The following is a 26,435-nucleotide window of genomic DNA, read 5'->3' as shown; positions in this document are numbered from 1 at the left end:
CTGGCGTGTGGCTGTCTCATTTGAACACAGCCAAACTGGCTGACAGGTGGAAGCTCACAAATGCAAATTAATGAGGCAATACAGCTTTCTTCAACTAAGTGTGTTTAACTAGTTTTTAAAATAGCACTACATTTTGAAGACAAAAATACCACTGTCAAGGCCAGCTATAACTTCTCTGAGGTGAATTAGATTAAAAAGATTTTTGGCATTCCTGCCATGGGGACCCCACCCCACAAGCATACCACAGCAATCTCCACCTGCAGTGGTGCAGGGCAGACTGTGAGTGTCTGTGCACGGAGGTGTACACATGCCCACATGTGGTTTTTCAGCCAAAGTGGATTTAGAATCCCGTGGCTAAATTCTGTGCTCATTTACACCCGCTCTAATCCCAGCAAAATTAGTGGGATAGCAGGCATGTGAGGCAGCACAGTGCTGGCCTCCAGACTGTGTGATTCCATTCAATAAACACACTGAGGCACTTGTGCTGAATGAATGCTTTTACCTTCTCCCTTTAAACCTGATATTTTAGATATTAAGAGAAAATAATTACATCCTCCTCCTGGGAGGTTTATTTCAAATCCTTGCTAGGGCCCCACTGTGGCCAGTGCTTACATTTTTCAAAATTGATTTTAGGCAGTATAAATAGTCTGAAGCTGCACGTGACATTTCCTCACCCGAACAATGACACACTATTGCAGAAACATTTCCCAATGCAACACGTGGGTTTGTTTTTTAGCAACACTTATTCATTAACCCTTTTGTCCTCTGCCAACAAGAGATACCTCTACCACATGAACAAACTGATTACTGTTGGCAATTAGAAGAGGACCTCAAATTAATATCTTAGCAGAGAGGCTCCTGCTTAGAAGGGATTGTGCTCTTGTAATTTCACAAGTTACAACTTGTCAGCTCCACAACAGAAAGAGATCATGCATGTGCCTTCAGCCAGTCCTAAAAGTAGACTAAAATACATTAGCTAAAATTACCTTCCTGGTATTGCTTGCTCCTCTCAAGCTGCATGTACAAACACTCTCCACTGAGAGACAAATCAAATTATTTTAACCCCTATTTCACATGAAAACTGTTCATTGCAATTACTTGTTTAAGTGAGAGAAGAACATTTTAATTCTTAAATTTACCTAATGATTTCTATTTCTGACTCTCTTCCTCGGTAGGCAATCTAGGGAAAATAATAAAAGAAAAAGACAATTAGTTTCTTATGAAATAGGCTTAGAATACTAGAGTTTATGTTCACCTCAAAATAAAAATCAATATAAGTCTTTATTTCTAGGTTGGCACTCTAAGCCCATTAAATGCAGGGTAAAAAAGCTGTATATGAAGAAAAACCTATTTAGTAACTTTAATGACTGAGGTTGTGGATTAGGCGTTCAGCACATTATAACTTCTGGAGGTAAATGCTCCAAGTTATAATTTTTATGCTTGATAATTACAGAGATTTTTTTGCTACAGGTCACAGAGATTCTGTCCATCCTTTCAGCTTTTACATTTTTATCCTGTTTCTATATATAAATTTTTAAACCCAGGATGTTAGGAGGTGACAAAATGCTTATGTGATTGATGGAAATACCCAAAATGTGAAAGCAAATAGCTGCTATCCCTGCTGAGCACCATGACCACTAATAGCTTGCCTAAAATCAACTTCTGAAGATGTGAGGCACTGATGAAACAGTACAAACTGTTTCATCATTCCACATCTTGAAGTCTAAGTCCACTAGAAACACCTTAACTAACCTGGCAGAATCTGCAGGGCTCTTGAGGAGCTCTAATATTAGCAGCCCTCTCGCTTCCACCACATGTAGAACTGGCTCACTACTTCAATTAAAATGTAATCTTAAAGGCAAATCCCCAAAGGCCAATTTCAGTAGAAAAACACTTCCAAAGATTTTTATTGGCTTTGCTCATGGCCACTGATACTCCTAGCCATGTCTTGATATGATTTTGGTCTGAAGAAGTCTGAATGCTTTAAATCCCTGAGCTTAAAACTCCTTCCTATGAGCTGAATTCAAAGCACAGTGGTGTGACTGTGCTATGCACACAAGCACACATCAGTGAGACCTGCAGCGACTGCCCTTCTCTAAAACATTTGTCGATTGATTTTGTTACAGTATTAGTTACAGCCATATCTCGAGTCTGTGCTGTAAATCTGTTGCTGTTTAAATGTTTAAATGATAGTATAAAACTCAGATCATATTGATGTTGCGGGTAAATGATGTTTTAGCTCAGTGAGCTGCTGGAACAACACTTAGCCAGCTCTCTGAATTACTGCACTTCCTAGACATTTTGTACTTCAGGAATAGGAACAAAGTTTCAGCCTCTAGTTTTCTAGCATTACGGTTTGAAATGTTACAGTAGCAGCTTAGGAAGAGCTCCTTGCTTCCACAGTAAACTTTTCCAATGAGTATTTCAATTTGTTTGCTATATGTCATTGACATTTGTCTGCACATACACACACATGCATGCACACATTTCATTGCTTATTTATAAAGGACAGGGTAAGAATACGATCACAGTGTATCAAAAATAATCCAGGAGAAAGAGCAGTAAAGCATGTAGCCTGAAAACCTTCCATCAAACATCTTGAAGTTGCTGTGGTTGTTACACTGACCTACATGAGCTGTTATTGCCATTTGGCTCTGAATTATTAACAATCAGTAGAAAGATTTAGCACCCTTTCAACTCCAGTTTTGTCTATATACTCTAAGATAAAAACAGTTTACACTCTATGCTAGTTAGAAAACATCTGTGAGCACCCCAGCCCTCTGCTTCTAGTGGTAACCTTGTTAGTGCTCCACATTACTGCATGTAACCACTCAGCATGACAACCGTCTGCGTCTCTCTTTATGAATAATTTTGTTATACCACATCCATTTTCATGTGTTCTTTAGTACAGCACACGACTACATTTATTAGAGTCCCCACCAGAGAATTATTCTTCTTGTTATCCTTAATGGTGCTATGTACTGCTCTCTCTGGATTGTAAGCTTGGCACTTTTCAAATCCCATTCACTAGGGGGTTTTTTCCCTTTATTTTCTTTAAAATTCCAGCAAACAATTTCATGGGTGGCAAAATAAATATGACATGTATATCAGAAGCAAATTTATTAGAACAAATGGAAGAATTTCAGGTGATTGTGAGATGAAAATGGAATGGAAGCTGAACTCTGTAACTTTGATGTAACATTTTATATGGAAAGTTGTGATTTTTCAACCAAAATTTTAATTTTCTCTTGAATGACAAATGAGAACAAAAATGGGACCGATCCACAAAATTTTATTTGTCCCAGTTACCAATTAAATTACCATGTAAATTGGAAAATTGAGAAAAGGGTAGGAAAAAGACTCAATATACTGCTCTACTTTTATTAAGTGGCAAAAAGGACCAGAATTTGAGGGGGGAAAGTATTGCTACTTGTGGTGGATTGTCATATCTCTAAATCTGGTTTTATTAGAAAATACCATGAACTGCAGGGCACGCTTTAATGTTCCCAGGCATGTCATAGAGATTTGTAGGTGAGGACCATGATCCAAGCTCCTTCCTCTTTGCTAAGCTAATAAGGATGATATACTTCATGAAATTGAGGTGTCAGGGAAAAGGTTCTTCAGCAAAGTTATAATTATAAAAACAATGAGTCATCAGACAGAGATGATGACATTACACCAAAAGTCCAGAAGATCTTAAGTATAAATTGGCTGGGCTGCTAGCAAAAGACAAGCTCATACTTGAGAAAGGTACTGTTCCAAAGGACTCAGGCCATGGGAATATTGTCCCTTCAGTGCATAAGTGTCATCTCAGAATGATCAAGGAAATAGAATCTTGAATCATCCATTACATATCTGACCAGGTGAATTTGGTAAACTGATTCAAATAGGAAATTATGTCTCAATCCCTTGAGATTCAGCACAGCTCTGTCAGTACTACAGCAAGGTAAGGAAAGCCACCTGACACAAGGCAGAGTGAGCCTGTGACAAGCTTCTTCATGAGAACCTACTAAGGAAGCCAAGTGGTTAGAAGAGATAAAAAATTTGTGCAGCAGAAAGCTGAGTGTGGCATTCAGGTCAATTTTCTGCATAGGTGAAGGCTAACTATTGAAGACTTCTTCTATTTCATGACCTGTTAATGCTCTGGGAGGTTCAGAAGCAGAGAGATGGCAGCATCTGCAGGGTATGGGGGGTATTTATCTCAGGACAAAGTAGGACAATGATGATATGCTAAGATATCACAAGCAGCAATGCAAAGGGAACAAAATTAATTGTTGACAACAGCAATGTACATCAACATAGAAAATGTGAACCTTTTATGCCAAGAGCAAGACCTAAAAAAGCAAACAAAACCCCAGTAAAATCTACAGCTGCCAGAAGAAAGGAATAAAGAAGTTTTGGATGAGTGAGATATAATGAATAACAATCAGACTGTTTGAATGCTCTGAAAAGACTATTTACTGTAGAAGGGAGATGAACAAGATGAGAACATATTGGAAGCATGCTATTGAATGGCAGAGACAAAGTAAATAATGTCTTTTCTATCATGATAAAGAGCTCAAAAAAATCCTTAAACAAGTTAAAAGTTGGAGAATTCAAAATATTTGGTACCATTTATAGCCACTGGACATACACTGCACAAAAAACTTTCCAATATAGAAAACTCATGCAACTTCTACAGAAGCAAACAAAAAAAGCCAGTTACCAGAACTGAGTTTAAAAAGCACTTTTAAAGGAGTAATAAAGTACTTTCTTCCAAATTTAAACCAATCTCAGAACATTATGTATTATCAATGCATTGAATTGGGAGAAAAATCATCCCACACCTTCCTAATGTAGGACAAATGAAGACACTTGTTATCTCAAGTGTCTGCCATGGATCACTGTCAGAGACAAATCTAAAGTCCTTTCCAGAGTGCAGACAGCTCCATTTCTTTGTTTTGATTGTATTTTTTTCAATTTGCCAAGCAGGCAAGTGAACACAGTAGAATCAGTAACCAGCTAATAGAAGGTGAATGTTAAACTATCTGCTGTCACTAAATAATTATATATTCACAATGCTCACAATGGAGAAGGTAGTTATTTTGCTACGTGGACTATAATTCAGACCCTCCCTTGCACTCTTCTAGCTGTGAGAAACAGTCCACTCCTCCAAGTGCTGCAGGTGCTGATACTTCAGCCCCAGAAACAGAGACTGTTTCCCACACACGAGGACTTGTTTAGGTACATGACACAGAAGAACTCAGTGCCTGCACTGCACTACAGACTTGATTTGATTTGGTATGAAAGCTGCTAGTCACCTTAGGACCTCCAAAATATAAAAATGAGTGCTACAATATTTTGAAATACACTTTTCACTGTAAATTCCCAAATAATATGCTTTGATACTCATAAGAGAAACATAGTTGTCAGAATAGTAATCTTTTCTATAAAATTACTATAGAAATTCCATATGGTTCAATGTCAGGTTTTGTATAGGAGAATCCAAAATCTGCTGCAGTCCATGAAGAGAGGACATCTGGACCCTTCACACTCCAGAGCCACACATTCATTAAAAATGAGTAAGTCTATAGTTTGTAAAATTTCAAAGAAAAAAATCATAATACAAAACAAGTGAAACTAATGCATAAGGAGTTGCTGGAGTTTGGAAGGAGGATGAAAAAAATTATGCCAAATATAAACTCTCCTGGTCATCTCAAAATGGACAAACTCTGAAACCAAAAGAGAGATATTCAATGTTAGCATCTGTAACTAATTCACTAAATATATAGCAAAGGTGAGGAACATTATTAACTAAAATCTAGCAAGGATTTCCCAGACTACAACACGCCTCCCTGGGAGAACAGGTGTGAAGGCCTGGCTATGGAGGATACAGAAGGTTAAGACAGGTACATCATAACCAACACATGGAGCTGGGTTGTGAGGACTCAAACTTTGAGCAGCTCATGAAATGCTGTTGTAAGAGCAACTCAGAATACATTTCCACAGCAGCTTGCAATTAGACCAAGTGTTCACTGTTAGGCACTAGAGAGAAGTTTAAATAATACCAGCAAGTTTCATGGCCCAAATGCAGCAGCAGTCACCAAGTATTCCATGGAGCCATCATTTTTGTGAGCAAGTATGAACAGGTTACAATGAATTTTTGAAAATTAATGAATAGGATGCTTAAATCATTGCTTTCCTAGTAGACCAGAATTCAACTTGTCAGTAAAAGTTTAAACAAGGTTTAAAGCTGGTCATCCCTAAGGCAAAAAACTGGTCAATTGCTATCAGTAAAAGCAGGAAAAATTGGAAGTCCTTCAAGAATATCACAATGCCTCTGGAAGATTATCCATGAAAGGTTTACAAATTATTTTCACAGGACCTTGTTACAAACAGGCTACAATGAAAATCAGATTGCTCAGCTCCTACCTTAGTCTTTATCTAGACTGATACAATTAAGTTTTAAACAATTTTGCTACAAAAACTTCCAGAAGAAAGGCATAGGACTTAAGTGTCCTATGGTGGGAATTCTTACTAACTTACTGTGATATATTTTTCTAAAGATACTGAGAGGTTCTTGGATCAAAAGCTCTATCTATGCATATTGTATAACTGTATGTTAACAGCAATAAAAACCTGTTTGGATAAAATAATTTTTCTTGTTTGCATCTTTAATTGAGAGAACTGCAGGGCTAAGTAATACTAACACCTTTGAAATTTCAGAGGGAATGCAGTTTGCCCCTACAGTGTCATCCAAGTAGTACACAGTAATATACTAAAACACACATATTTGTAAGACTTAAATCTCTAAGTCAATTTACAAACTGAAAGTTTTCCTTCTTTCAAATGTACAGGAATACAGCCCATTCATGAATAAACTGTTAAAAGATTGCACTGGGGCTCAGATGCCATACCAGCCACCATCTCTGCAAGACAACTGGCCTACTTGGCATCCCCAGTGCTCTGCAAATTGCTCAGATACCTCTAGAAAAATAAAAGAAGCATCTGAGAACATTGGGGAATAATGAGCAGTGATCTGCTTGTTATGAAATGTATTAATCATATGGCTTGGAGAAGAAGTAACAGATGACCTCATTTAACAACATGGTTACAGTGAGTGCCAGGAACAGAAAGAGGTGACCAAGCTGATCAGCTGACTTTCCACTCCAACATTCCTTACCCTGTCAGAGTGCCTTGGCATCTCTGCCACCCTGGGGGATTGTGCAACAGCTGCACCCCAAACACACTGTGCCCACCTCTTCCCCAGTTACAAAGAGCAAAAAGGTAAGTATTTCCTCTTGACCACAACGCTTGACCTAAAGCAGGATAGGACAGAAGACATGAGAAGGTGGTGACTGATCCGTTTTAAAGCTCTGATTTGCTTTGTCCACGATGCTCCATATTGCTGACACAGGCAATGGAGAAAACCATACTCCAAAGCAAACGGATCTATCCGTTGGCCTCTCAGGAGGAGTTGGCTATATATCCTGGAATGCCTAATGTTCAGAAAATTTATCTTGGTATAGGCTCAGGAAAATGTATGTTTTTATTTTACCCAAAGTAAAAATATCGGTCAATGTGAAATTAAAAAGTGAAAATAATACTCCCCCTTGTAAAAAAATTCCAGCCTCCTACACTGACTGTATCTTGTAGACGTCTAAAACAAATAACATGAATTTTATGTGGGTTTTTTTCTACTAACATTTTATTGGTATTTATAATGTAGTACAGAGAGACTTTTAAGAGGGAAAAAGGCAAGTTACAATAACACACCAAAGCATTTAGAAAAGGCTGTGGTTGCAGAGGACACAGACCATGCAGCCTTCCTCTTTCTTTCAAGGTGAGTAACAGAAAACAGCAGGCAAGTATAATCCAAATCCTTTCTGTTGCCACTGAGGCACACGGTGGCATAGAAATAACATTTCAGATGGTCACCTTTTCACACCTCATGCTCTGATTCTAGCAAAAGAGCTAGTCTACAGAATACAGAAGTAGTATGTGTAGATCATCATTAATACAATGGTAGCAAACAATCAAAAAACCAACAAAACACAGTAGGCTGTGTTTGGCTCAAAAAGTAGTAATAAGTAGAAGGGTGAGCAGTCTGTGTGATATTCCTGTAATGTAACAGAGCTCTGAGCTTGAGCCAAGTGTCAGTAACTATACTGTCTGCAAAGGTGAAGCTTGTAACCATGGTTTTAAATCTCTGACCAGGTACCCAAGATACATTTGAGATGTACAAATGCAATTGTTCATGGCACTTGTTGAATATTAGCAGATTTTATACCTGAATGCCTGATTGATGTTGGCCAGTTAATCCTTTAGAATTCCCATAAATTAGCTCTTGAGATTTCTCTTCAGTGGAGTATTGGGTAGTTTGTTACTTGGATTTTACAGTTATTGACACCTGATAACCTTTTCAGGTGCTAGTGTCATCTACTACAGTCTTAATCAGGAAAATTTAAGCAAGACCTCCTCCCAGCCTTGAGGATAATGGCCTTAAAAGCAAAAGCTCTGGTGTCCTATTTCAAATCCAGTGGTAGTCTCTATGATCTCTCAAGGAATATCTGGTCATGTGGACTTAGATTAGACATGGAGCTAAGTACATAGCTGGTTTTGTAATACTGCATACAGAAAGTGAGGGGCCTACATCAAGCTAGCTTAAAGGTTCAGCTGACTATCTAAAACCCCAGGCTGGGGCGTGAGGAGCTCCTGTTATTTCATTGGGTGACTGGACTGAAATCATAAATCATATTCTAAATCATATTTCCATTATATTTGAGAAGTTGTGGCAGTCCAGTAAATTTCCCACTGGATGAAAAAGGTAATCATCTCCTCCATATTTTAAAAAGGGAAATAAGAAAGACCTAGGGAGCTACAAGCTAGTCAAGTCTCACCTCTGTGCCCATCACAAGCACAGAGAGAATCCTCCAGCAAACTATGATCAGGCATATGGAACATAAGAAGATTGGCCAACATCGCTTCATTAAAGGAAAATTTGCCTGATAAATTTGGTGGTTTTTAATGACAGGTGGATAGGGAAGTACAACTGATATCATCTAGCTGGACTTGTGCAAAGCATTTGACACTACCCTAACAAGAGATCCTTGTCTCTAAACGGGGCAGGCACAGATTTGATGGATGGACTACCTGGTGGATAAGGAATTGGCTGAGTGGCCACGTTCAAAGAGTTGTGGTCACATCTCCATGTCCAAGTGGAATCCAGTAAGTCGTAACTGGTGGTGATCCTCAGGGCCTGGCTCTGTTTCACAGCTTTGTCAGTGACATGGACAGTGGGATCAAGAGCCCCCTCCTGGGTGCCAATGACACTGAGCTGTGTGGTGTGGCCCACGCGCTGGAGGGAAGGGATGCCACCCAGAGGGACACTGACAGGCTGGAGAGGTGTGGGCCCCTGTGAACCTCGTGGAGTTCAACAAAGCCAAGAGCAAGGTCCTCTCCTGGCTCGGGGCAAAGCCAAGCACTAACAGGGCTGGGCAGAGAGCAGATTGAGAGCAGCCCTGAGGAGAACTTGGGGGTTTTGGCCCCCCATGAGCCAGCAATGTGCACTCACAGTCCAGAAAACCAACCCAATCCTGGGCTGCAGCTGAAGCCACGTGGCCAGCAGGTGCATGGAGGTGATTCTCCCCTCTGCCCCCATGAGACAATGCAGAGAGTGCTGTGTCCAGCTCTGGGGCCCCAACATAAGAAAGACATGGACCTGTTGGAATGAGTCCAGTTGAGGGCACCAGAGATGATCAGAGGGCTGGAGCACCTCTCCTGTGAAAACAGGCTGAGACAATTGGAGTTCATCAGCCTGGAATTGGGGAGAGCTTAAAGCCCCTTCCAGTACCTGAAGGGTCTGCAAGAGAGCTGGAAAGGGACACAAGGACAAATAGTGATAGAAAAGGGGGAAATGGCTTACACAGAAAAAGGGTAGGTTTAGATTGGATACTAGGAAGAAATTCTTTACTGGTAGTATGGTGATGAACTGGAACCAGCTGTCTGGAGTGGTTGTGGATGCCCCATTCCTGAAAGTTTCAAGGCCAGGTTGGATGAGGCTTTGAGCAACCTGAAGTAGTGGGAGGTGTCCCTGCCCTTGGCAGTAGTATTAAAACTAGATCATCCTTAAGGTCACTTCCAACCCAAACCACCCTGCTTCTGTGATATACAATGAACAATTGTTTTCCTTCCAGAACAAGACAATATAACTATTGCTTAGCTCAAGTTGTTTCAGTAAATAGAGGTTACTGAAGCAAGTTTAGATTGAATTGGTTATATTAATGTCCACAGCTCTCAATCAAGCATGTTTCCACATAATGCCCTTAAAAGTTTTATGTTTGTGTATTAAGCCAAAAGTTCTTTCACAGATCTGCTTTTTTAAAGCCACAGTCAAAATAAAGATATTAAAGTAATAAAGGCCTGGAATCCAATAATAATATGTTAATTCCAATGCCACAGAATGGTGAAATTCCTTCACATTTCAGCAAACAATTTTTCTTACTTGCTTAGGCTGTGATGACTAAGGCAGTCTCTGAGGGGGTGGAAAGGCACGTAGAAATGTTCTGGGTTGCAGCTTGTTAACCATTCCAATGGAAGCAGCCTTGTGCCTCTAATGAGCTCACTGTTTTAAAACAAAGATATTGCACCAACTGTAGAGCTCGCTGGTGCCACCAATTAGTGAAGATATAAGCTTGGTTATTGTTCTTTCTAAAGTAAAACTGTCATTTGTGAGCATCAAAGCCACTCTCATCACTGCTGAAAGCACACTTCACTGTACCATCTCTGTGGAAAATTATCCAGAGGCTGGAAAAATAAAAATATATAGTATATTAAAAATAATGCTACAACGGCTGCTATCCAGATGCAGCTGCTAGTTTTTACTCTTTTTATAAAGGCTATTTTCCAACAAATTATTCTATTTCCAATAAATGATTCTATTATTCAATTTTCTTAAGCATGAAAGCTTGTAAATGTGTAACTTTTATATTGGACTGCCTGTCTGCAAGGCATAATGTTTGATTTAGTGCATCAGTTTAACATTAGATACTAGGACAAAAAAAGATGGAAGATTCTGATACAGTGTCAGACACATCAACACCACCTTTCTTACACAACAGAGAAAGTCAGTCTGAGACGAAGAAAGAGGCTGTTACTGGAACCAGTGGGAACATGATGACCATGCTAAATCACTGCACAATTTGGTGAGGCACACAGAAAATGGGGAAGCCCTTGGGGAAGTAGCTCAAGGGTTTAGGACAAAAAGCACGTTGAGAGCAGAACCTGGATAACAGGGAAGAAACACTGAAATACTCCCAGGTACAAACTCAAAAAGCAACCCAAGTAAAACAACTAGGACAGAAATAAGTGGTAGGCTCTGTCAGAGCCATTTTTATCCCAAAACTAAAGAGACTGAGAAGATGGATTAGAAACACATTGGGTTCTACTCACATGACAAACTGAAATCTCCACCAAAAAAAACCACATATGGGCATGTAGCTCCTAAAGGTGCAAGAGAGGCAGTCCTGATTGAAAACCTACAACTGACCACGAAATTCTTAGTTCTGCCCCCAAGGAAGAAGTAGAAATCATAACATTAAATAGCACGTTACCACTTTGGGGCTGGAGCTATTAATTTACCCCTGGTACCTATACACGTACACCTTCCTTTATTGTCTGATTGGCCAGGTTGCTCCATCTAGGAAGTGAAAGGGAGGCAAAATCCTAGAATACTTCTGCCTTCTGTACAGAAAATATATAGAATTTACTTAGGAACTAGCTTTCTGTAAGTAACCCATGCCCCCAAAAGAGATAGCTTTCACATTATAGTTTTGCATACGGAAATTGACATTTGCTGCATTTTACAAGACGACCTGGTTTAAACCAAACAACATCTGAACCATCTCAAACTGCTGGAAACTACAGCTCATTGGGAATTCTCCAATGACATTTGCTTGTCAAAAATGCTGGTTCAAAGTCTATAAATTGTCCCCAGAGTATTTCAGCCAACACCTGGTGACATCCTGTCTGTTAGGCAGGTCTTAGAATGTCTGGCTTCTTGCCAGCGTGTCTGCTGAGCTGTTGGGAAGCCCAGTTTCCCAGACTGCTGTATGTCCTTCCACTGAAGTTCTCAGTACTGGTACTTATCTGCAAGCCTTGCCAACCCTGGTCAAACCAGAGCTTTTGGGATCAACGACCCTTGCCTCATGCCCGAAAATGGCTTGCACTGTAGCTTGTAGGTATCTGCAGGATGACATCTGTCATCATACTGAATCCCAAAGCTTTCAGATGCTTCTAAAATCTGTTCAGGCTGCCTGTTTTCAATACTGCTCCAAAATGTGGGAACAAAGTGGACTAGAGGTCTTGTATCCTCGCTCTCAGGACAGACAGTACAGTGGACTGTGGGCCCTGGAAGCCCCAGAACCAACAAAATTCCTTCCAGTTTGATTCTTCTCTGCAAACCACAGCACTAAAATTGACCAAAATTATGTCAGACACCATCAGTCAGTCCAGCATTCCCTGCAGCCCAGTTAATTTCAGATATATCATGTTTCCCATGGTTTTGGCTTTTGTCAAAAATAGGGGGCAGTTCTCCCCTCTTCCTTCCTCCAACCTCAAAGAAAACATTAAAATCTGAGGAAGAATGATTTTTTTTTCCCAGTGAGCTCTACCTGCAGAAGCAACATATTTGGCTATTTCATGACAGTTTCCAGAGATCTCTGTAATGCAGACATTGGTATTTCCAGGTCTGTTTTCTACAGCTCTTCTCTATTAGGAAGAGATTTATTTTCCTTTCACCAGGCAGAGGAGAATGCACCTTGCCCTGCAGAGGCATTTTAAACTTTTGAAATAGCCCCTTCTATTTCCAGCATTTTGAGATTGCTTCAGTCAGTGCTTGACAAAGGGCTGGTGCAGAAGCCCCAGGAAATCATAATTTTCCAAAACCTTTATGCTAAGTCTCTCAACTCATGCTACAGAAGCTAATACAGTATGAACAACACTCATCCTATTAAACCTTTGGGTTCTTGTGTCTAAAAATTAATTCCTTCAGGGTTTGTTTGTTTCTAGGTATCATGTGCTCAGCCCAGGATACATAACATTTCGTCAAAAATATGAAGAAAAAGGCAAAAGTATCTTTGAGAAGTGTAACTGAAATACTGCCAGAGAGCTCACAGAATGTCAAAATGGCATGCAATATGCCCAGACTTGTTTTCCTTTCCAGTTAACTGAGCATTAGGCATAATTTGGAGTCTGATTTAGTACAAAATACACTGTCAGTTACTCTACAGTAAAAGCTTGCACAAGGATTCTGTAACACTGAGCCTGAGTGAGTTCTTTGCTAAACCATGCCCCCAAGATTCCCAGTATGCATATGTCAGCATGGCTGGAAATGGGGAAAGAAAAGGGGACAGACTCCTTACCACTGATAGGTGCAGCAGACCAGAAGGTCACAGTGGAGGGTGGGAGGAAGCACTGTTCTGCTCCATTTGGGTAGAAGAATTTTCTGTTTGTTCAGAAGCATAAGAAACTTTGAAACACCATATAAGGGCTGGGACTCAGGCGCTGCTGGAAAAACCTGCTGGAGCTGAGCTCTGTGCATAACTCATATGAACGTTAATGAGAGTTAAATGCACGCATTGAAAGAAGAATAGACCCCTTAGTGATTTGTCAAGATAAAACTCAAAATAACTTTGAATGCTCAGAGGTAAATATTAGGTTTAGGAATTAAAAACAGCAGAAGTAGTGGAACAATTGCCTATAATGAGATCCAGGAACAATCTACCCACTGTACCAGGTTTTCATTAGAGTTATGGCCCCCAGCCATACCACCTTGGGCTGTGATCTTAAAAGCTAAGACCAGTTGGGCTGCTTAGCATTTGGAAGAGAGACCTCCAAGAAAGCTTACCGCTGCAGGAACAGCTTAGTGATGCAATAGACAATGTTTTTCCTTCTGATTCAGTATTGGATTCAGGTGTTAGGAGATCTGAAGGTCTTTTGTGTGAGATCCAAATCTGAGGATCTGATGATCTGTGATCAGTAAAGCATGCCTGTTATTTCCCATGAGTGTGCAATGGCACTTTGAAAAGGCTGCTGCATTTCACTGTAGAAGTGGTTGCATGTCAGTAATAGATAAAAGCTGCCAATATAATGTAATGATCAACTTCACAGTGAAGTTGAAGAGCTAAATTTGCCAATATGGGACAAGTAGTTTAAGCCACAAAAGTTCCAGAGAGGTGCTAAGAAGCATTTGCTGTATTTTTAAAGTGTGTGCATATACCCTAAAAACATTGTTCCATCTCAAAGCTTTACAAAGGGAGGGCACTTTTAACCCTGGGTTTACTGTTGATGCTACCACATTCATAATTATATAACACCTGCATGCACAGCTGAGCTGCCTCTGCAGCAGCACCTGAACTGACAGAGCCCAGAAAGCAGGTTTTAGGATCAGCTCCTGAGGAAGATCACTTGTCCAGCTGACTGGGAGAACAGCAGACCTGTCCTGTCCCCACTGCTAAATCCCTCAGATGTTAGTCGTGCAAGGAATCAGGTGTATTGGCCATAGACATTAAACAGTTCCCTCTATCTGAATCTGTGGGACTAGTCACAGAGCAAAAAGTTAAAGATGCATGTGTCCAAAAATTGAAAGCATAAATGAGCAGTACAGCTACATATGTTCTAATTGATGGTCTTGACCTATTAACCTCCCCAGTTCTCATACAGAACACTGTACTAACATTGTTTTGTTTATCCATGTAGGACATGATCCTGCGTACTTCTGAGAGCCCTTGAGTCTGTAGTGCTCAAAGGGCTGACTTCATCAGGAATTCACTGAAATACATCAATTGGGGTTCATTGAATTCAATGATTTGAGAGCATTTGGCATCCCTTAGGAAGCAATTAGCACCTTGCAGAAAAGGGCATCAGACAATCAGGTCTAGGAAGTTCAGACAGGTTTTTCTCTGGGTTTGGGGACAGTTTCTATATGTATGTAATAAAGACCTGCTTTAATTTTTTGCTTCAAATTTAAAATGCAATTTTAAACAGAGCTTGAGCTATTAACATTTGGTATCATGCTAGAACTGGACACAGCAAGTCTCTGATACTTGTGAGTAACCTACTGGTGATTTGCCAGAACTGAGCTGCTAAATTGATTTCATGTGGAATTTTGTCATAATATGACCCAAACCAAACATCTCTCCCCTTTAGTGTGATGCTTTTATTTGCATTATGTAGCTGAATAAAATGGTCTGTTTGAGATATCCATAAAATTTACAGTAGTTGCTCATCCCTGACTTGTTGCAGAGAAGAAAGCCACGAGTTTGTTGGCTTTTAGACTCCAGGCTCTGTCACCACTTGTGCTTGTACGCAGGCTGAATTTGCTTGGTATTCCAGAGTTACCACTGACTTCATGGGAACAAGCAGGGTCACATAAACCAGCTGGTGATACATGTTTGTGGGGAGGAGGGAAAGTGTCAGCACACACTACCCACTGTTTTATATCAAAAACTCTTCCAACTCACTGTATAAAAGGTTTGGAAGCTGGAGCTGTAAGAAAAGTGCTTCCTTGCTTTTTATATTTTTCATTATACTAAATAAACTTAGCCCTAGGACTTCACTCCTCTTGCCACAGGCATTCCTCTTGAATGAGTATGCCTGATATCTGTGTCTCTTATCATAATGCTGAGAAAATGCTGTCTGTTCAGCACAATGAAGGCTTTACTACACAAAATGCTGGTTAGGCTCCTGTGAACTGACAAATTGCATGTGAAATCAGTTGTTCAGGAACATCCTGGTTATCTGCTTAAGTGTAAAAACCTCAGAAAATTTTCTACAGAAAAAATGGTGGGTGAGGAAGAGACATTAACAATTACTAATGACCATTTAAACCACTGATAAGGCGAGCACTTCTCATATATGGAAATACAACCACTTTTCCCCCAAAAGTGCCTTGTATCTGCAATAGCTTCAACTTCATTTGGGTAAATGAGACTTTTCTTCCTTCCCTCCTTCCTTAACACAATATCAAAAGACCACTATAGTTCACAGAAATTATTAAATAAAATCAAACAGGTTATGGATTGTCTTAAAGAAAGACAATTTTGCAGTAAAATGAAGCATTGTAATTAGTACACTCCAACAACAAAGTATAACATACTCATAAATAACAGAATGCTTTAACACTTGCACACTGCTCCTCCTTTGCTTTGCTGTTTTTAGGTTTCTAACTACAATTACTACTAATAGCAGCTTTTAAGACAAAAAATTAAGTCCAGTACTCAATATAGTCAGAAGAACTGAAGGAAGCATGTTCCCATTTAGTTTCTAAATGCTGTTCTAATCCCTCCTAAAATCCTAGCAGCTTCTACAGCACTGCACAGGAATCCTTCTGCTTCAGAAATACATCTTATTTATCTATGCAATAGGCAGCTCAAGGCAATAGAAAAATCCACATTAGAAAGAAGCAGAGTGTAATGCTTTTATAGCATCCTATATCAGCCTTCACACCAGAAAGATGTAAACCACCAAATGTCGAGAGAACGTATTATCCAGGATAAACTGAGCACTGCTGCCACTGTCAACTGCTTTAAGAGATGCGCACTTGAAGCACTGAAAGCAATAAGTGAAACTCCTGTTTACATTTTTTTAAAGAAATGCACATCGACTTTTTTTTTCCCCAGATAATGCTGTAAAGTTCTACCAAGAGGTTACTCAAAACAACTGCAAATAAAGTGCATGTACATAAATAACTTTGTCTGACTTTTTGTTTAATGTCCAAGATGATTGGAACAGATTGTATCATGAACTACTTTCCCTTTGGCTAATTAAATAGCCGTCTCCACTTACCATAAAGCATATTCTTATTAAAACAAGTATCTATATTCACTCTGTTGGATAAATTACTTCCAAGTAAGTGCCATAAAGCCCATTACATTCCTGCTTTAGAAATGGATCAAGTCCAAACACACAATCAAAGGATTTCACTGGGATTATTTTAGATTAGAAAAACTATGGTAGACACGACGCACTGACAAGATCATAAAGACATAAAGGATAAATTAGCAGTTACATACCAAAGTACTCCAGCAGTTTCTAGCATATTCAAAAAGGTAAAAAAAGAAGGAAAAAAGAGGAAAAAACCTTATTATACTAATCTAAACATAAATGGAAATCTGTTTATGGAGAAATCAAATGTCATGACTAAATGTTATCTCCCATACAAATCAAATAGCTATTTCAAAGCTTAAAACCCAACAATATAAAATAAATAACCAAGTTCACTAACTAGCTGAGTAGGAACTTATTTCTTTCCACAAGTTCCTTTTTAAATTGAATTGAAAAGACCATGTTATGATCGACCATATTAATGAGTCATTATTGCATAACTGTATTTTTATTGCAGATATATTACCTGCTAAATGTTGCTGTTTTTCCAGAAAAAGTTCACAGTACAGATTCTATGGGAATGTTTCCTGCTGACAGTTCCTAAATCTTTCAGAAGCTGTCAGCAACCTCAGAAATCAAGTCTGCAGTACCCTAGCAAGCAGAAGCATATGCACAGGCTTTCTATTTTTAAGCTGTAATCCAAACCATTAAAGAAACACCTTAAACATAAAAGATTATTGAAAATAAGATGATCCTATCTCACTTGCTAATCTAAAAGGCACTGTCAATTACATGTAATCTAAGCTGCACTTTCTGCAAATATAATTTGACATTTAAAATATACTTTTTTCCCTCCACAAACTTCTGCCCAAACTGATTATCCCCAGACCCACATTAACAAATCCTCATAACTAAAATAAGTAACATCAAGTAAAATAAACATTTCCACAAAGAACACTGATCCATAGGGAACACCCTGTTATTTCTGTTTACCTGTATCCAGCTTGTTTATAACACATTCTTCATCCATGCAGCTCATTAAAGAGTGGCACATCAGTCAGAAGCTTACAATAAATTAAGCAAAAAGGACTATAATTTCAAGCAATTACTAAAGATGACCAGACAGAATTTTGAAGAGTCCTTATGCTTCACTGTAGTGTTCTTGTTCTCCTTTCTACATTTTTTTTTGAATGAAGACACAGAGGAACCAGACCCAAGTAAGAATAACTCTTTGCTAGAAATAGAATTGTACCAATACCACAATCTCCTGTTAGACACTGAACGTGAGCACAAACATTCCTTACCAAAGCTTACTAGAGAAAACTGATTGCCATTGTTTCCATCAAACCAAGATTACTTTCTTTTCATTATAGTGGCCATTTCCAAAGTGGTGCTTAAAAATTTACAGGCACAAACTCTGTTATTGGTTGACTGGATTTTTATGACTAATTTCCTCATTTGCTCTTATGAAGATTTGTCCACATAAACCTGGTACACAATCTCATGGCTACATTTTAGCGTGTTCCTTTATTTTGGATTTTAGCTAGAAAACTTTTTCTCAAGAGCATCATGGACTCTAACATAACATATTTCCATGCTACTTTTTAGCTGTCCTGAGCAATCAGAGTAGCTAGGAAACTGCCACAGTGGAAAAGGGAAATTTCCTCACCACAGCCAAGAATGTGAAGGTTTTATTACCTCTAAACTGACCTCTTTCACATTCCTCAGGACAGGACAAGGGTCATAGTCCAGAAATCACAGGCTGTCAGAACATTTTCTATGAAAACCATTTTGCCTGCTGATCTTTGCTTAGTAAGTAACAATTCAAATAGATGTGAACCAGCTATTTGATAAGGAGTCATTTCCACCAGTCTTGCAGATGCTGCTTTGACACTGAGTTTAGTAGTCCAGCCCAACATCTGTGAAAGCTACTGGCTACTCACAAACAAGACTAAAGCAACTTAGAACACCTGCATGGAACCTCATCTGAACAAACTTCAACTGCTTGGAAGGGCAGACAAAATCTGCAGGTTTTTAATCTATTCACAACTGATGCTGCATCTTCAACAATTCCATACTCGCCTCATTAAATAATAAGTGATAGCAAGAATTATTTCTGAAAAGTACTGTAGATTTTTTTTTTTTTTTGGCTAGTCTCAATGAAGCTTTTCAACCAAACACTTTGCTGCATCTGGCATGATAGAAAATGTTGTAAACACAAACCCCATGGTCATATAAAGGTTGCTTTAAAACAGAAACCCATGAAATGAAGGTGAAAATGTGGATTATGATTTGCCTTAATAAGAGGAAGGAAAGGATGGATCACAAAATATAAAGCATGTGCATGGAAGTACATAGGTATAATTTTATACATAGACTTATACCTATCTATAGGCATGCATCTATACACTTCTGGTCTGTATGTATCTTGGGCATTAGAGATATTTTTCAGCATGTAAAGGAAACCCAGTGCAAGACTTCAATTTTGTGTAAGATTTACAATAAATAAAGAATCTAAAAATACAGTTTTTATTATTTTCTCATTGCCTGTTGCCTCTTCTTTGCTATGGATTGATATAAACATCTTCATGTGAAAAGCAGGATTTTGCCTTCCACCCCAATTTCAGGTGCAAAATCTTCAGCTGAACTTTAACAAGCTAACACTTACAAATCTGTTCCTATGTTTCTGGGGTAATGGCACACTTTTAAGAAAGTGTTGGAAATAGCACAGCACAAATGCTCAACAGAATATGGTTTGTCTTATGCTGTCAAAAACTTTTTAGAAAACCACCACTCAGTTTTGAGAATTACTTTTAGGTCTTCAGGAAGTCTACAAAGCCCTCCTTACTTTAAGTTCCCCACCTGCAAAGTTGAGACAATCATCATACATAACTTCCCTCATAAAACCCCTTGATACCTATTGAATAAAACCACCTAAGGAACTGGCACATACATACATACATATGGATGTGTATCTATCCATATTTGTGTACATACACATGTATATTTGCAATCAACTCTATAAGTGAATTAAAGCTATGGGTACAGATCCATGTATAAAATGGATTGGCAAGTTAAGAGTTCCTACAAAAACATAAGTATAAAACTATCATAATATTTACAGTCAAACTTTGTTTTCTAAATCCTTCAGAGTCTTAAGTGTAGCTTGGCATTATGCTATATACATTGTATTTTGAATAGATAGAATTTCTACAGAACTATCCATTAAAGACTTGACACAGAGGTTTATCTTCAGTCTCAAACTGCTCTAAATAAACATAGCAATGAAAAACCACCGGCATTGCTACAGTTAAGTTTCTCCAATGTCTCATACATCACTCACCTAGTTGCCCTAGTTGCAATACTTAGGATTGGAACGGGTTCACTATTTTTTTTAATTTTTCAAGTTATTTTCCTTTGCATAGATTGAATTGAATTCAACTACTTTTTGTCCAAAATTTTGTCATTGCTTCCCAAATGGATATGTTAAAAGAGCTCCCAGAACCATTAGTCAGATACTTTTATAAACATACACTGAGTTTGAACAAAGCAGGGTTACATTTTGTTCTAAGTGCATTAAGTCTTCTGAAAAGGATTGATTGTATATGATACACACAAGCTCACTTACTAGAATTGTTCATTTTTCTGAGGTGAATGTTCAACTATATGCCTCAGGGCACAATTATTGGTTCGAATCACTTTTTGAGGTAGTATATTTTGGTGAGTGTGTGGTGGTTACACGTAGGCAAATGCAGACTAGCGGGAGCTGAACAAGAAGCAGCAAGGTGAATGCTAATATTTATGAAGTTAGAATCCAGCTACAATTTAGCAGGTGCAAATGCAAACTTTTAACAATCAGGAAAAAAAATACAAAACTCAGTAAGAACCAGCTCAGTTTAAAGTCTGCCTGTGGTTAAAAAAAGCAGGCATAACACCTGCTAACTGTTACATAGCAGATTTTATGCCTTTTATCTGATTTTCTCCATATTTATTTATCTCAGCAGGCAACTACTATCAGCTCTGCTGACTGACTTTGCCCTCTAGGCAGTCCTTGCAGGCATCAGCTTGTCCTTCAGACATTCATCCTTCCAGTACACCTCATTTGTAGCTATCATAGAATATCTCTTTTTGTCCCTCCATGGTCCTTCATGACTTAGACCTAGTATCTGTAAAACCCTTGAGATTCTGCTCTCCAAGGAGCTCAGCCTTGTTTCTTTCAGCTCACAATATGCTGTGCTAGAGGCCAACTTTTTTTTCTGTCAAGGTTTAACAAGCCTTGTAAAATGTGTTACCTCAAATCTCCTCATTTTTATCATGAGGTGAATGAACTACTACTAAACACTTGGGAATTGCTAAAATGGGAAAAAAAGGAATTCCCTTCTGCTTCGGCCTTTAAGCCATATTTAGTAGTGTATTTCATTTATTTCAGCCTTTCCTAAGAGCAAGTCCTCTCTCTCCTACTGTACCTTTTCTTTAAAAAAAAATCAGCCATATGGTAGTTCCTTGTGAGTTTTGATCTCTTAAAATCTCTTGTTCTCTGGGCCAACAAACATGATGAGAATCTATAGGAGAAGGTCATGGGAGGTGTCTTCTCTCATAAGCAAGGGAACAGGAATCCATGTCTCCTTTGGACAATTCCATCTAATCAAGAGCTGCACCTAACTGATAAGACACCCTTTTGGTCTGTTGTACAGCTGTGTTTAGGATTTCTGAGCAGTAAGGGATTAACACTTATTTCTTCTTCCCCTCACCAGGCGTTACAGTGGATGTCCCTTAGAATTCTACCAATACATCATGCTCAGAAGAGAATGGGATGGAGTTAAACCAGAAATTTCCTAGATGCAACTGAATGGCCCTGTCATTAAATGATCACATTGACTACCTTCTGCTTAGATTTAGCAGAAAATCCTATCTATCGTGTAACAATAGAGGTCTAATAGCTCTCTAGCTTATGGCTGCTACTGAAACAAAGCAATATATCCATCCAAAGCAGCAATACCTTCTTTATTAGGGCCTGGACACATATTATTCTGAAAGTCACACTTTTAATAGAATCATCATTTAGATTTTCCAAAACCCTTGTGAACAGACACAGCCTAGCAGATAAGAGAGTCTAACTTGCCTATATTCTGATATTGACAACAAGAATAAAGAAGTAATTAAATATTTTATAAAAATAAGGTTATTTCTTCAGGCTTCTTTCTTTTAGCAGTATTGTTTATATCAGATAAAAGATCCATCTAGTCAAGTATCCCGACTCCGACAATATCCATGAGACACTGAAAACCACATGAACAAAGGTAAGCATGTAGTAACATTTCTCCAGAATACTTCCCCATCAGGAACACTAGCACTAGAGTTGTATACAGTAATCCTTGATGCATTCCACTCCCCCAGCTCTGATCTCACTCTATCATTTTTGAACTTATGCAAAGTTTTAGCACTACGTGATAAGGATTTCCACAGATTTGCCTCTTCTGCTTTAGTGGATTGCCTTCAATGAGGAAGCATCACTCAGAATTCCAGCTTCTTTTTACACCATACAACTTCCACACATTCTTGAGAATAGACAAGAATTTTTTTCTCTTTATCAAACACTTCTCCCTTTAAAACACTACATTTATGCCTATGACATAAAAACATCCAAATAAGGCTTAATACAGTAAATAAGAGATGGCAGAGAAACTAAGTGGTGTTTATTACAGAAACAACAAAACCCCCCAAACAATCCAGAAAGAGATTTCTGTGTTGCTTTCTTAAAAAATATTTTCAGTTTATCTGGTAGAATATAGGCCATGAGGTGCCATTAAACACATTCAGCCAAAGCACAGGCTGCCATGGTCATGCCCAGGTGTCCTCACTGCCACTGCTACGGGTCCTTTACCACTGCAGCAAGACATTAGCCCTTTTGTGCCTCCTGGCTTCAGAGGTACAGAGAGCTGAAGCAAAGGATGGAATATCCTATAAAATACATGAGACTGCCTCAGACAAACTTTTTACTGTGTTTCTGCACAGGGACTAATGTAGAGCAGTACACAGTCCCTACCATCACAAGGTAATTCTTGTGAAATCTTTCCTACCCAGGCAGCATGGCAAGGCAGTGCTGAAGACAAGAGATACTAGAAGATACAAAGTATAAGCTTACACAGGTGCCTTGTACAGGTAAGCCCCCCTCCACTGGCCCTAAGATGTTATCTGCCCTCCAGACAAGGAGCAGAACCTGTACCTGCATGTGATTCCACACATGCATACACTGATACATTCACAGAAATGCAGAAGACGAATGCCAAGCTGTAATACTGCAGTATTTTCTCTCTAGAAGTGTATCACTATTGGTTTCGTTTTAAAGTCTATAGCTGGTTTCAACTGTGGGTCATTCCAGCTTCATCTAATGGCACACTCATTTATCAAATATGTTGTACTACATCACCAAGAAAAACTGTGAGCTCCTTTCTAAATCAGCTGTATTTGCCAAGAGTATTTTGGGCAATGCCACCTGCCCAAGGAATTATTTCTGCTAAGATGTGTCTTAAAGCCCTCTTGGCTGTGGGGCTGCTTCCACTTTTCAGTAAAATCAATGGACACCCTTGACTTCAGTGACAACAGAGTAAAGTTTCATACCATAAGAATATAATGCCCACAATATTTGTCAAAGCAACCTCATTCTGAGATCCTCTGTCACTGTGAGGAAAACCCAATTACTGGCTCCCTTAAACTGAATTGTGGTTTAAGACAAAGTGCTATATCAAATTCAGTCATACACAGCCTAGGATTTAAATATGTATTTTAAAGGGACAGCTAGATAGCAGTTTAGGCACCACATTCACCAGCTAATTCATGTCTAAAATAAGTCTGATGCAATCTGAAATATGTAGTCTGTTGATACTTCAGAATAAAATGTCTGTTGGAATATCTGAGGGAGTTCTGTTTCAGAAACATATAACCCACAATTGTTCAGCACTCAGTGAGTCCACTTAAAGAAGCTTTTTCAAAGCTCACTTATACAGCATGGGACTGGGCGGTATAGAAATACACATGGTATTAAGGTCATCTAATTAAAATGCATCGGTTCATATCGGCTGGGATGGAGTTGGAAGACCTAAATCACACAAGGCCTTAGAACTGATGTATGAAAGACAGACTGAGAGAAAGCTAGTCCAGGATGGTTAAGAGACGGAACATGCCAAAGGAGAGAAGATAATCACTCGGAAATTGCATTAGTCTGGATTTTACATTCTCTTAAAATGCACCTGGAACTGCCTTGTACCAGTAAGCTGTTTCCTGAAATGCCAGCTGCCCATTTCATACTTTAGATGCATATTTTTTAACTTCAGGAATTATTAAATAATTAGAAAATAAAATTAAAATTAGTATAGCAACAGTACAAAATTGTTTTTAACAAAAACCTTATTTTATGCAAATACAGGCATAATGAATAATATTATATTCATGGCTGCAAAGATTGCTAACAGATATTTGAATGTCAGATTTTAAAGATGAGGATTTTTATTAAATTCATACTTAGAAGATTTCAGTGGCAGACAACTTGATACGCTTCTATATCAGACACAGTACAATGCAATGAGAAAAAGCTGATACCTTGTGAAGTCAACATCATAGTCTGTTCTGGTAAAGAAGAAATTTAAGTGATTCCTACTATTTCTGCCACTTACCTCAGCCCTTCCCTTTAATCACACCTTATATTTGTGTTGATTCCCAAGTAGGCCACTGAAAGCTTTTTTGCTGACAAGAAAACCAGGTACTGGGGTCAGCCTTTCAACATTGAAATGCTGGCAGGTAGGATTAATCTAAAACTATCCCAGAGCACTCTTAACTTTTAGAGCAATTCCTTCATTCCCACTAACAACACCTTTTCACCCAAGTACAGTGAGTGTTAAGCCTCACAAACCATGAAAACTTAAGATAACAGTGGTTGCACATCAAGGTCCATCAGGTGGTAGATATCAAACTGCTGTTCTCAGTGCTGTGGGCTCCATATATTAGCAGTCAGAACAGTTGAATCAGCACACAAGTCCATTTCTTGAAAGGTATTAATCTTTTTAAAGGTGAAGAATTAATAACAGTGAGAAAGAGAGAGAAAGGGTGAGAGTAATGCAATCTGTTACAGGACTGGGAAAGTGCAAATGAAGATTAGAGCCATAGCTAGCTGTCGCAAGAGATAGCAGCCTCTGGTGAACAAACCTCTCAATTCACTGGCATTTGTCACTCTACTGCATTTTAGCCTAAATTACATTTAAAATAATTTTGAGACAGTGGAATTGTTCATAACCTGTGTATAAGAGACTATGTGTATGGCAGGGAGGTTAGAAGTAATGAAAAGGGGGAGATAGATTCTTTATTGATCAACATGTACACTTTGCAGAAGAAATAGGCAGAAGGGAGCAAAGCAGTATGGATTTTTGAGCTTGTATTAAACTACAAGATGGAAATAACTGCGAGTACAGGACCGTCTGCAAAAAATCAGAGACTCAGCAGGGCTTTTAAAATAATTTGTATTTCTCTAATCATAGTCTTTTATTTCTAGTGTTTCAGAAAACAAAAATGAGGACCAGGAATAGATCTACAGAGGAGATGCAAGCAGGTCAGATGACTTAATGTGGTCAGCAGCTGCACTAAACACTCGTTGGACCAGAGCTGAAGGACAACAACTGGAACCTCCAGTTTAGAAGTCATTTCACTTTACTTCCCTCTGCTGCTGAAATCAACCCTTCAAGGAGGATGGACCATTCTGGGTGTGGGAATGTGCCAGGCTGAGGACTCAAGGCTTTTGCCAACGCCAACACATCCAGAAACAGAAGGGATGGGGTGGTCCTGGATCTCAACACCCTGTGCCACACGGTGCAGTAAATGTTTGCTTAAGGTGTCTGCTGCCAGTAGAGCTGCAGGACAGAACTTTCTTTTCAGAGCAAGTACCCAGCCCAGTGAAACAATGGATGACTCAAAAGAAACATCTTTAGCCAGGAGAGTTCATGCCACATCCCATAAGAATAATTGTGGGATTGATTTTGCTTGTGCTGTGAGGACTCACAGCTGTTATATATTTTTAGTCTTTCCTAATACATACTATTGACATGCATATATATATATATATGGATATTAACCCTATTCCTTCATTTGTTTTACCTAATCTGGTTTACAACTTCAATGATAACCTGTGCTAAGGGAGCCCATACACTTATTCTATGGTGAGGAAAAGCTATTGCTACAGTTATGTCCTGTCTTTTATCATAATTTTGTATCCCTTTATTCTTGCCATAGGTAAGAAGATTCACAGGTGCACCTGAGAGTGTGGCCCTAAAACCCTCTATTTTCATTTACCTGTTTTGCCAGTTGCTGAAGTGCCCTATGAACAGGCTTAAATCTTCTCAATCTTCTTCAAGCTTAGTGGGAGAAGGTGAGTGGAAGAGTTTGCAAGACTCAAGTCTAAATATTTCATTTTAGTCTTGCAAATTAATTTACAAGCAATGATATAACAATGTAATGGAAGATTTTTTGTTACTGTTTCAGAGAAAAAGCATTCAAAAAGCACTGTAACTGTGTTGTATGGTAAG

At 38.8% G+C, this 26,435-nt stretch overlaps 1 protein-coding gene across 4 annotated transcripts in view; it reads right to left on the bottom strand.

Annotated features, from left to right (window-relative positions):
• LOC135305114 (uncharacterized) overlaps window positions 1-26,435 on the bottom strand; it is a 494,456-nt gene that overhangs the window by 221,420 nt on the left and 246,601 nt on the right. The window contains exon 12 of one of the 4 annotated variants that reach the window (XM_064428373.1): window positions 1,140-1,180. The exons of the other annotated variants lie outside the window; for them this stretch is intronic. Within the exon in view, the coding sequence (XP_064284443.1) occupies window positions 1,140-1,180 (41 nt within the window). The remainder of the gene's footprint in view (window positions 1-1,139; window positions 1,181-26,435) is intronic. 4 annotated transcript variants of the gene reach the window in all.

This window comes from Passer domesticus, chromosome 7 (assembly GCF_036417665.1).
Source record: "Passer domesticus isolate bPasDom1 chromosome 7, bPasDom1.hap1, whole genome shotgun sequence".
Lineage (NCBI taxonomy): Eukaryota > Metazoa > Chordata > Aves > Passeriformes > Passeridae > Passer > Passer domesticus.
The sequence above is the reverse complement of the archived record's forward strand: the minus strand, read 5'-3'. Positions and strand labels throughout refer to the sequence as shown.